At 42.9% G+C, this 12,690-nt stretch overlaps 1 protein-coding gene across 4 annotated transcripts in view; it reads left to right on the top strand.

Annotated features, from left to right (window-relative positions):
* The window catches only part of tapt1a (transmembrane anterior posterior transformation 1a), a 112,666-nt gene that overhangs the window by 43,499 nt on the left and 56,477 nt on the right, over positions 1 to 12,690 (top strand). For 2 of the 4 annotated variants that reach the window (XM_060927296.1, XM_060927297.1), the window contains exon 5: positions 6,580 to 6,846. The exons of the other annotated variants lie outside the window; for them this stretch is intronic. In XM_060927296.1, the coding sequence (XP_060783279.1) occupies positions 6,580 to 6,846 (267 nt within the window). The remainder of the gene's footprint in view (positions 1 to 6,579; positions 6,847 to 12,690) is intronic. 4 annotated transcript variants of the gene reach the window in all.

Genomic DNA, 12,690 nt, shown 5'->3' on the forward strand with positions numbered 1-12,690 from the left:
CAGCATGCAGCGTGCAGCGTGAACCTTCTATGGCCCAGCTGCCTTACTATCTCTGCTGTCAATGGTTCCATATATCCACCAGGGGGAACCAAACGTTGTATGGTCTGCACAGTACTCGGGTCTATCATTACTACCAGAGTGGATTACCGGAGAGCAACCCCCCCCCCCCCCAAAAAAAAAAAAACCTCTTCGGATCTGCACGAATTACACAAGTCGCCCAAAATGCCGGGGAAAAAGCAGAATGCGCCGAAAAGCGCGCCGTTTGCACGCCGGAAAAATAAGGAAATTTCAAAGTGACCCCAAACTTTTGAACGGTAGTGTAAATCTGGCTACCTCTGTCAGGAAGTTACAGCTGGGTTGTAGATCTTCCATCAGGACATTGATCCAAAGCATCCACACCAAAACAGTTCAGTGACTTCAGGATCAAGCTTTCTGTTCTGGCCCCTGACCCTGAAGACCTGTGCAGCTCTGCAATCTCATCAGCAGAAGATAAAATGCACAAATCACCCATCTTTGCCAAGGGTGCCATTACTTCTAGAGCTGTCTATAAATGTGCTCATAGATAGATTAAAGAGCATAAGGTACATTAAAGCGGGCTTAGGATGAATGATTATAGCGTCAAGATCAGTGGTGACAGATGGTGATGAAATAAACGTTAACGGAAGAAAACAGGCGCACTGAATATCCGCCCCGCGGTGAAGACACATTTTATCACGTTACAGCAGCAGGAATAGACTTGGCAATTCACAGCAAAGTGTCAGTCATGTTCAGTCAGATGTTCCTGCCGAGTCAGAGATGCTTGGTTAGTTTTTCTACAGCACTGCTTCTGTAGTCTATACAGCGGTGCTTGAAAGTTTGTGAACCCTTTAGAATTTTCTATATTTCTTCAGGAAATATTGAGGAAAATGATCCAATTTTACATATGTGAGTGGCAAAAGTATGTGAACCTCTAGGATTAGCAGTTAATTTGAAGGTGAAATTAGAGTCAGGTGTTTTCAATCAATGGGACGACAATCAGGTGTGAGTGGGCACCCTGTTTTATTTAAAGAACAGGGATCTATCAAAGTCTGAGCTTCACAACACGTTTGTGGAAGTGTATCATGGCACGAACAAAGGAGATTTCTGAGGACCTCAGAAAAAGCGTTGTTGATGCTCATCAGGCTGGAAAAGGTTACAAAACCAGCTCTAAAGAGTTTGGACTCGACCAATCCACAGTCAGACAGATTGTGTACAAATGGAGGAAATTCAATACCATTGTTACCCTCCCCAGGAGTGGTTGACCAACAAAGATCACTCCAAGAGCAAGGCGTGTAATAGTCAGCGAGGTCACAAAGGACCCCAGGGTAACTTCTAAGCAACTGAAGGCCTCTCTCACATTGGCTAATGTTCATGAGTCCACCATCAGGAGAACACTGAACAACAATGGTGTGCATGGCAGGGTTGCAAGGAGAAAGCCACTGCTCTTCAAAAAGAACATTGCCGCTCGTCTGCAGTTTGCTAAAGATCACGTGGACAAGCCAGAAGGCTATTGGAAAAATGTTTTGTGGACGGATTAGACCAAAATAGAACTTTTTGGTTTAAATGAGAAGCGTTATGTTTGGAGAAAGGAAAACACTGCATTCCAGCATAAGAACCTTATCCCATCTGTGAAACATGGTGGTGGTAGTATCATGGTTTGGGCCTGTTTTGCTGCATCTGGGCCAGGACGGCTTGCCATCATTGATGGAGCAATGAATTCTGAATTATACCAGTGAATTCTAAAGGAAAATGTCAGGACATCTGTCCATGAACTGAATCTCAAGAGAAGGTGGGTCATGCAGCAAGACAACGACCCTAAGCACACAAGTCGTTCTACCAAAGAATGGTTAAAGAAGAATAAAGTGAATGTTTTGGAATGGCCAAGTCAAAGTCCTGACCTTAATCCAACCGAAATGTTGTGGAAGGGCCTGAAGCGAGCAGTTCATGTGAGGAAACCCACCAACATCCCAGAGTTGAAGCTGTTCTGTACGGAGGAACGGGCTAAAATTCCTCCAAGCCGGTGTGCAGGACTGATCAACAGTTACCGGAAACGTTTAGTTGCAGTTATTGCTGCACAAGGCGGTCACACCAGATACTGAAAGTAAAGGTTCACATACTTTTGCCACTCACAGATATGTAATATTGGATCCTTTTCCTCAATAAATAAATGACCTAGTAGGATATTTTTGTTTCATTTGTTTAACTGGGTTCTCTTTATCTACTTTTAGGACTTGTGTGAAAATCTGATGATGTTTTAGGTCCTATTTCTGCAGAAATATTGAGAATTCTAAAGGGTTCACAAACTTTCAAGCACCACTGTAAGATAAACTCCACTCCATCTCCAACTGACCAGCGAATGAAATGCTGATGATTTTTTTTTTCTCTTTTCCCCTACGCCGGTCTGAGAGACATTTGGCTTCACTGCTCAAGACTATAAAATAATTTCTCCTAGCCAATCACAGTGGAGGTGGGTGGGCATTTGAAGCAGTTCTCTTTCGAAGTGCGCGTTACCCTCTCCTAAACTGCCACAGTCCACCGATTAACCTTTTCTTTAATTTTTTTTTTTTTTAAATTAACCTCCTCCATCAAAGTTGTTTTTGACTCCGTTTGTCTGTTTTTCCAACGTAACTCAAAGTAGTGAACGGATTTTAAAGGAACAGTCCACCGTACTTCCATAATGAAATATGCTCTTATCTGAATTGAGACGAGCTGCTCCGTACCTCTCCGAGCTTTGCGCGACCTCCCAGTCAGTCAGACGCGCTGTCACTCCTGTTAGCAATGTAGCTAGGCTCAGCATGGCCAACGGTATTTTTTGGGGCTGTAGTTAGATGCGACCAAACTCTTCCGCGTTTTTCCTGTTTACATAGGTTTATATGACCAGTGATATGAAACAAGTTCGGTTACACAAATTGAAACGTAGCGATTTTCTATGCTATGGAAAGTCCGCACTATAATGACAGGCGTACTAACACCTTCTGCGCGCTTCGGCAGCGCATTGATATCTGAGCTCCGTATCAGTGCGCTGTCGAAGCGCGCAGAAGGTGTTAGTACGCCTGTCATTATAGTGCGGACTAGGGATGTCCCGATCAGGTTTTTTTGCCCTCCGATCCGATACCGATCATTTGATTTTGAGTATCTGCCGATACCGAGTCCCGATCCGATACTTCTTATAATCCATAAAAAATAAAGACGAGGAAAGAAACGGATCCAGGATGTTCCTCATTTTTTATTTAACACCTTATTTTAACATCCAACAACTCCGTTAGCAAACAGAGCACTTACGTGAGGCAGTTTGAACAATAAATAACAAATTAAAAAAATAACCTTAAAATACCTGGCAGGAATGTAAACAAATAAAAAAAAAAAGTGCCACAGTGCCAGTAATTTGCTTTTAAGAACGCATCTCACAGTGGTGTACAGTAATTTCAATTAAGGAAATGAACGTTTTTCTTGATGAAAACAAGCATTTCTACCCTTTCAGGTTTGAGCCCGTTTCTTTTGTCATCCAACGAAAAAAAAAAATGATCTCATGCTTTGCTTTCCGCTTCGAACTGCTTCCGTGTTCAACTTTGCCGGCAACAGGCAGCCAATAACCAATAGCGTCTCTGCTACAAAGTGATGTCATGCCGCACGCGTTGATGTTGCCATGTTGAGACAAGAGGTCTGGTCTCACTCTGTGCCAACGCATAGCTATTGATGTGTTAAAAATGAGAATATATTATATAGATATATATCCGATCCCTGATCGGGAGGCAATGCCCGATTCCGATCGAGTCTGAAACCATGTGATCGGGCCCGATTTCCGATCACGTGATCGGATCGGGACATCCCTAGTGCGGACTTTCCATAGCATAGAAAATCGCTACGTTTCAATTTGTATAACTGAACTTGTTTCATGTCACTGGTCATATAAACCTATGTAAACAGGAAAAACGTGGAAGAATTTGGTCGCATCTAACTACAGCCCCAAAAAATACCGTTGGCCATACTGAGCCTAGCTACATTGCTAACAGGAGTGACAGCGCGTCTGACTGCGTCTGACTGACTGGGAGGTCGCGCAAAGCTCGGAGAGGTACGGAGCAGCTCGTCTCAATTCAGATAAGAGCATATTTCATTATGGAAGTACGGTGGACTGTTCCTTTAAAGGAAAACTGAAGGCATTTTTTTTTTTTAATTATCAAAATTCTATTTTTCATTTTATTAAATATCGGGATGCATTTTTGATCGCTGCTGTGGCAAGTTCTGAGTGTTTGAAATATGCTCTGTAATACATCAGTCAAAGCAATGGCCGTAAATGAGATGCGTTGAGACCTGTGCGAGACATCGTAGGATGGAAGTAAAACGTACAGCGTAAATCAAAGTGACCGACATCTGCCAACGTTATCAAAAGACGCGTGCGCCCTTTTTCGAATGCTGACGTAATCAAGCCGGAAGTTTTGTTTGTTTAGATAGCAGTCAGGAAAGTTTGAAAAAAGTAGGCAGTAATCGTCATTTAAACTCGTTTTTGTGCAACATTTCGTTTGGGAAACAGTTTTCAAAATGGCAGCACTGACACCTGGCTGACACTTGACGTTTTGAAGTCTTGCACAAGTCTCGTGAAAATCGCGTGGATAAGCGACGCCTGCCGTGGACCAAACGAACTAAATTCAACACGGCTAAAAACCGAATAGGCCGATAAGTATAATATTTAATTGCAATTAGTTGCCAATACGAGTCACGATATAAGGTTACTAAAACCGAAAACGTAACTGAATAACACGTTAATTAAGAAATAAAGCAAATTTAAAAATGACCACAGTTCCCCTTTTAATGAAACTTGGTGTACATCTTTAATGTCATCCAAGCTAGGGCGTAATTTTGGGTAGGGACGCTAGGGACGTGTCCCGACCAATATTCAGCTGCTACTGTGTAATCACGATCAATAAAACCGATGTCCTAACCTGAGCAATGATTATATGGCACACAAAGGGTTAAATGTATGACACTGCTAATAATCCCCCCTCTAACGTAGATATCATTCTCTGGTTAGCTACCTGTTTCTCGCTAACTTACATGGTTGGCTATCCCAGCTGTCACGCCATCTGCTGTAAAAGCAGCAAACTTCCCACAGCAGCCGTGACTACCCGCCCATCAACCCCCCGTATCTCACACGTACACACCTGACCTACCCCACGCACCCCCCACTCTCCGTCAGCCTACAAATTGAGCTGGACTTCGAAGTCCATGCATGCTTGCCCTACGACTCGCATGCTGACTTGAGTATCATGGATGACGGCCCCCCTCCCAAGAAACGAGACATTCGTTCATTCTTCTTCAAAGTCAAGAATATAAGTGCAGGGTTTCCGGCGAGCTTTAAAAACCCAACAAAATCCTTTTGATGTATGGAAACCCTTCATAAAAGTATTGCTGCGGCTCCTTAGGCAGGTTTAGCAACGTGACAGGACGCATCAGAGCTAGGCTACTGCATAGCTGCAGAGAAAAGGAATGCTGGAGCAATGTAACTTGGTGTTAGATAATATCCTCGATGAATGAATGTTATATTTATAGACCTAATGGTTTTACAGAATGTAAGTAGTCAGATGTAGGCTACTGCATGGCCATGCAGATGTGCGACTTGCGTTTCAGAATCAACAGTGTGACAGCCGCTGAGTCTGCTGCGTTCACCGTTTTACAGAGACTTCTTTCTACTACTACTAGGCTAGGCTAGATACAACAAATCCATGGTCCTTTACTGCCACCTACAGACGAATATTGGTAACTGCAGCATGAACATAAAAGAAGTCACAAGCACATCTGCAGTGAAAATCATAACACAGAAACAGGCAACAAAAAGACATCTCATCTCATTATCTCTAGCCGCTTTATCCTGTTCTACAGGGTCGCAGGCAAGCTGGAGCCTATCCCAGCTGACTACGGGCGAAAGGCGGGGTACACCCATTCACACTCACATTCACACCTATGGTCAATTTAGAGTCACCAGTTAACCTAACCTGCATGTCTTTGGACTGTGGGGGAAACCGGAGCACCCGGAGGAAACCCACGCGGACACGGGGAGAACGTGCAAACTCCGCACAGAAAGGCCCTCGCCGGCCACGGGGCTCGAACCCGGACCTTCTTGCTGTGAGGCGACAGCGCTAACCACTACACCACCGTGCCGCCCCATATCTAAATATCATTTTAACTAAATTTGAGCTTTACAGGATAGAAAATGCCACCAGTAGCACCTATTTATGAGTGTCTCAATAAGGCAGTCAATGAATTTTGAGACACCCCCCCATCCAATGTCAAACAATACAGATATTGAATTAACAATATTTAATGCTAAAAATGCTTAAAGTTTTTTTAAATTCTTATTTTCATGTATTTCTGTGGAAGAGACCGAACGACTGCTTAAACACAAATTAGGAATTGTGTGGTGTAAAAGTAATAAATCATCAGATTCTAGAAGATCATGTGATATCATGCATCCATGTTTTTGTGGGGAATAAATTATAGTCTATGTATGATAGTCATTCTATCCCTAATCTGTTCATATGTCATGCATCAACATATTTTTGTAAGGTGACAGACAGCAGAGAGGCTGGAGGAGATGAAAGACAGTGCAGAGAAGGTAGAGGAAGAGAGGCAGGAAGAGAGGATGGAGGAGCGGAGGAGGTAGAGGAGGGGAATACACAGCTGGAGGAGATAGAGGAGGAGATGGAGAAGCGGAAAGAGAGTTTATTCCCAAGGAAATTGATGAACTTGGAGAGAGCAGCAGCAGGGAGAGCGCCAGTAACCAGGAGGACATTTTGGACAAACCCAACCAACCTGACCCAAAAATCATTCCAGGTCAGCAGCTATCAAACAGGGTCCTCCATTTCCAAGAGAATTGGTACAAGCAGTACAGGGATGGCAATTTTCCGCCGAACGGCGGAAATCCGCCGTTTTGAATTTCAATTTTATCATTTTTGTGGAACGTCTAAATCCGTAGAGAAAAGTTTTGGGGGGGGGTTAGGTACCTAACTTTTATTGCTGCTACCGAGATTAGTGTCAAATCGTATCGAAACTACATGTCTCGCGAACAACGGAAGCTTCTATATCGAGTGTAACAATGAACAAGAGGGCTCTGATTGGTCCACTCTACATCCGCTGTACACGCACTTCCGCTTCCCTACTTTCCCGGTTTGGTTTGTTTTCACGACCGGCATTTTTAAAAACACGAGCGAAGATGGAGCAGCATGAAGAGCGGTTGATTGAGGAAGTACGGACATCTATACGACTCCAGTTCTAGTCATTATAAAAAAAAAAAAAAGTTCTAGTCATTATAAGTAACCGGAGGATAAACACTCCACTAACCACACCCACCAACTACTCCTAGCGACTTCGCGCCCCCTTGCGTTGTGCCGGTGAATAACTTTAGATACTTACTTATTTTTATCATGTATTTTTCACACAACATGTAAAATGGCTAGAAAATAGGTAGAAGAGGCTAAAAGGCTAAAGCTTCAGGGGGGCTCCGCCCCCTGAACCCCCCGTTCGGAGTTTCAGCTGAAATAAAATTTTCCTGTTGCCATCCCTGAGCAGTATCCATGGCTAGGGTTGCAAAATTCCCAGGAATTTTCAGAGTGGAAAATTTCCATGGAAATTTTGGGAATTTATGGGAATTTTGGGGAACTTTCGGGAATTTTCAAAACCAACTTTACTTAAAAATTGATACAAAAAAAAAAAAAACAAGGTCCTTTTATTCAGATTAGGATATTTCTCTGGGTCTCTGTTCTGTTCAAAAGAACATACAAGCAAAAGCAAGCATGCAACTAATTAAACAACTGAGAAAATTAATAACCACCAAATGTTTTACAAAAACAATACGAGTTTTCCCTGGTACATGTGTAATGAATTAAACAATAACCTTCGACTTTGTGAGAACTTCTCTTCAAAAGCAACTTGAACTCTACTTATGATTTTGAAGACTGCTTCCTGTAACTTTTTTGTTTACTAATTCTACTTGAATTCCTTTTTCATTTTGCAACTGGCTTGTAAACCATATCCTGTCAAGTAATTTGCTTGCAAATTATCGGATTAGAAGTAATGATTAGGGTCTACAATGCTATTAAAACAATGGCATTAAACAGCCTTGCTCCAGATTCAAAGAAAAAAGTGGCACTAATATATTTTACAAGCAGCAAAACTTATTTCAAGACTACTAGTAATTAGAAATTTTAAATTTTTTTTAACATTCCTTGTTATTTTATGATGTGATACCTTTGTGATTAAAGTGCTGATGACACGAACATGACTCTATGCAATTTCTTAAATAAACTATACAACATGGCAAACATGTTAGATTTCTGTTATAATTACGTGAAAAGAAGCTGTTGTTACGCGAATATCCAACTTTTAATTGCACAGCGCAAGAAAACTGGGTCCGTGGCTCGCGGCCATGTTGTGACGTCAGCGGAAGAACACGCTGCGGTTCACTGGCTGTTCTACTCTGGTTCTACTCAATGGAAATGGCGCATGAAAACGCCGGTGAACTCTCTAGTGCTAGCTCTTCCTCTTCTGGGAGTCTAGAATTGTGTTGCTCTCTTCCGAATAGAATCTATGATAGCCTGCCCTCTTTACCCTTTGCCTCTCGTTGCTAGGCGGCAGTTACATGAAAGCCGCAAGCTTTCACAAGCAAATACATGACTGATATCACGCCGACTTTATGATTACGTTTATGATTATCATGTAGAATCTATAGCTCTACGTACCTTTATCTTATGTCGTTTCACAACACATGTTCTGACAGGAGGACTGTCTTTGGATCCGGCATAGCTACTAGTAGACCCCCTCCGGAATACTGGCAGTGTTGCCAGATTGGGAGGAATCCCGCCCAGTTGGGCGGTTTCAAGTGCATTTTGGTGGGTTTTGAACACATTTTGGGCTGGAAAACTTCAGCAGTATCTGGCAACAGATACTGCTGACGTTTTCCAGCCCAAAATATGTTCAAAATGCACTTGAAACCGCTCAACTGGGCGGGAAACCTCCCAATCTGGCAACACTGTGTAGGCACTGCTGATGGTAGTAACACACGTTTGTGCTGAACTGAACACCCAAGAGATTCTTTTAAGCTGGGAAGGGTGTCAAAACAATCCCAAATCGAAGTGTTCAGAGCACAGGACGGATGTTGGTGAGGGCTCCCACTTGTCACGAGTGCAACTGACTTGCTTCACCCACTTCGCATGCAGCTCGGGATCTCTGGGAAACTTGAATAAACTTACCCCATCCTTGTGGGTTTTGGAGCAAAAGCCGGCAACACAACGCGAAGGCATAACTATGTATAATAATAATAATAATTAAAGCCGCAAGCGGCCTCGACGGGCCCTCGCGCCAGCGGCCAAGGGGGGCGGGGGCATGCGTCCCCGCGAAAAACCTTCCACAGCTTCTTCGGCAAGAGACATTACTCCCACAATGGCGAAAAAGAACAGAATTGGACACATGGCAACGATAGGGTCTCGCACTGTATGGTGCTTGGGCCCTAATAATAATAGCGCCCTAATAAGGGTCTTGTAAAGAGTTTGCTTGCCAAGCTTGACAAATCAGAAGCTGCAATATCATTTTTGCCATAACCAGCACCCCCAGGGGCGAAGGTGCACAAAATTAGGCGTACATGTCAGGTGAGCTATGACGAGATTGCGTATGAAGTTTGATGACAATTGAGTAAATAGAAGATGAGATATAGATTTTTGAAGAATAAAATTTTTGGTTTTTCCCATGTCAGTAGGTGGCGCTATGCTGTACATGAGCGATGATGAGTTGGAAAAATAAGTGTCTACAACAGCAACGCACTATCACAAGGTTGTGGTGTGAAGGAAAAGCATTATGGAATTATTTCCCAAAAACCCGTTATGGAGCAATTGCGTCGGCCAAAAACAGCGCCCCCCATGGACGAAAATTCCCAAAATGTGGTATACATGACATGGGAGGTAGGAAGAGGGTGGCCGTGAAGTTTGACCAAATTTGAGGAAAGACTGGAATTTTTGCACAAAAATAGCGCCCCCAGTGGCGAAATATCACAGAAAGTGGGTACCATGTCAGAAGCCCAATGAGTGATTTGCGTGTGAAGTATGAGCAGTTTTGAGCAAGTAGAAGATTTGTTATGAATTTTTAAGCATGTAAAATGTTGCATTGAAAATTGATTGACGTATAACTTCTGAACGGTTTATGCTACGTGAAACCTATTTAGTAACTTTTGTCAGCCATGTCTGTAGATGATGTGTATCAATTTTGGTGACAGTCTTATGAACGGTCTAGGAGGAGTTGCGCCGTCTTCGTGGCCATGCATTTCGCACAAAAGTGAAATTACCTCACTTCCTGTTGGGCGTGGCTAATGCATTGGCATTACATTTTTGTCCGGCTTAGTGAGATACATATGCATACCAAATGGCATGCCACTACTACAAACTACATGGCAACCAGGCACCTTAATGCGGGAGGCCAAAATCACAACGAGTTAGGGGGCGCTATAGAGGCCCTGAGGCCCGCCTGGATCTGGGCTTCTGGTTATCAGTAGCGGTGGCAGTCTAAGAAAAAGGAGCCAAATTTCGTGCGTTGTCGACCATGGCAAGCGCCCCAATAAGGGTCTTGTAAAGAGTTTGCTTGGCAAGTTTGACAAATCAGAAGCTGCAATATCATTTTTGCCATAACCAGCACCCCCAGGGGCGAAAGTGCACAAAATTTGGCGTAGACGTCAGGTGAGCTATGAAGAGTTTGCGTATGAAGTTTGATGACAATTGAGTAAATAGAAGATGAGATATAGATTTTTGAAGAATAAATTTTTTGGTTTTTCCCATGTCAGTAGGTGGCGCTATGCTGTACATGAGCGATTATGAGTTGGAAAAATAAGTGTCTACAACAGCAACGTACTATCACAAGGAAGTGGTGTGAAGGAAAAGCATTATGGAATTATTTACCAAAAACCCGTTTTGGAGCAATTGCGTCGGCCAAAAACAGCGCCCCCCATGGACGAAAATTTCCAAAACGTGGTATACATGACATGGGAGGTAGTAAGAGGGTGGCCGTGAAGTTTGACCAAAATTGAGGAAAGATTGGAATTTTTGCCCAAAAATAGCGCCCCCAGTGGCGAAATATCACAGAAATTGGGTAACATGTCAGAAGCCCAATGAGTGATTTGCGTGTGAAGTATGAGCAGTTTTGACCAATCAGAAGATTTGTTATGAATTTTTAAGCATGTAAAATTTTGCATCGAAAATTGATTGACGTATAACTTCTGAACGGTTTATCCTACGTGAAACGTATTTAGTAACTTTTGTCAGCCATGTGTGTAGATGAAGTGTATCAATTTTGGTGACATTCCTATGAACGGTCTAGGAGGAGTTGCGCCGTCTTCGTGGCCATGCATTTCGCACAAAAGTGAAATTACCTCACTTCCTGTTGGGCGTGGCTAATGCATTGGCATTACATGTTTGTCCGGCTTAGTGAGATACATATGCGTACCAAATTGCATGCCACTACTACAAACTATATGGCAACCAGGCACCTTAATGCGGGAGGCCAAAATCACAACGACTTAGGGGGCGCTATAGAGGCCCTGAGCCCCGGCCAAGTTTGGGCTTCTGGTTCTGAGTAGCGGTGGCAATTCTCGGAACTGGTGCCAAATTTCGTGCGTTTTCGCCCATGGCAAGCGCCCCGAAAATGGCCCAACAGCGGAGAAAAATAAAGAAGAAGAAGAAGACGGAAGAAGAAGAAGAAGAAGACGGAAGAATAATAATAGTGAACTCTTACAAGAACAATAGGGCCTTCGCCCATAGGGCTCGGGCCCTAATGACAAACTGAACACCTGTCGCATCAACAACAAACTGGTAAGTTAGGAGGAAGGTTCTTTCGCTGACGTCATATAGCTCCTCCTCCTCTTTCGTCTCCTGGGTGCTGCAGCCCTGTCAAATTTGCCCAAATAGCCGCGTTTTTTATCATAACTTGTAAAATAGGTGCCTTCGTGAATTAATATATGGATCATCGGGAATTACTTTATGTTATAAAACATCGCCAAAGATGTCAAAAACGTGTCATCAGCACTTTAAGTGTCCCTTGGACTAGATAATTGAGATTGAGAATAATAATTTTTCACTGAAAAATCTGAATAGAATACTAATATTGAAAAACTAAAAGCCTTTTATTAATTGGCCTTTAGCAATACGTCCTATTCTTAATTAGCACAAAACAGTACATGATTGAAAGAAAGGCTTAACATGGGTTTTAATTTGTTTTTCTGGGTAATGAAATGCTTTAAAATGTTTAAAACTTAATAAATGCCAAAATTGAAAATTCCCAATATTCCCAGGCCCTTCAAAATTCCCTGAAACCTTCCAGGAAAGTTTCCAAAATTCCCGGAAACTTTCTACCCCTTTGCAACCCTATCCATGGCTGCACTATAGCTCATCCATTATGCGTGTTCTTTGTTTTCATTGTGTAAAAACATACAACGTACAGAAACGTGAGCTGTCCAAAAAGGCCGACCCTGCCTTTTCTTCAAAGGGATTCAATAATTGGAAGAATGCACTTGTCAGTTTTCAGAGGCATCAAAATAGCAAATCCCACCATCATGCTATGACAGTTAGTGCTCAAGAGAGAAGCCCAATATCGTCGCAACCAGGGCTCGAAATTAACTTTTTTTCTTTGTGTCCCCCAGTG

The sequence above is a fragment of the Neoarius graeffei genome, chromosome 8, assembly GCF_027579695.1.
Source record: "Neoarius graeffei isolate fNeoGra1 chromosome 8, fNeoGra1.pri, whole genome shotgun sequence".
NCBI lineage: Eukaryota > Metazoa > Chordata > Actinopteri > Siluriformes > Ariidae > Neoarius > Neoarius graeffei.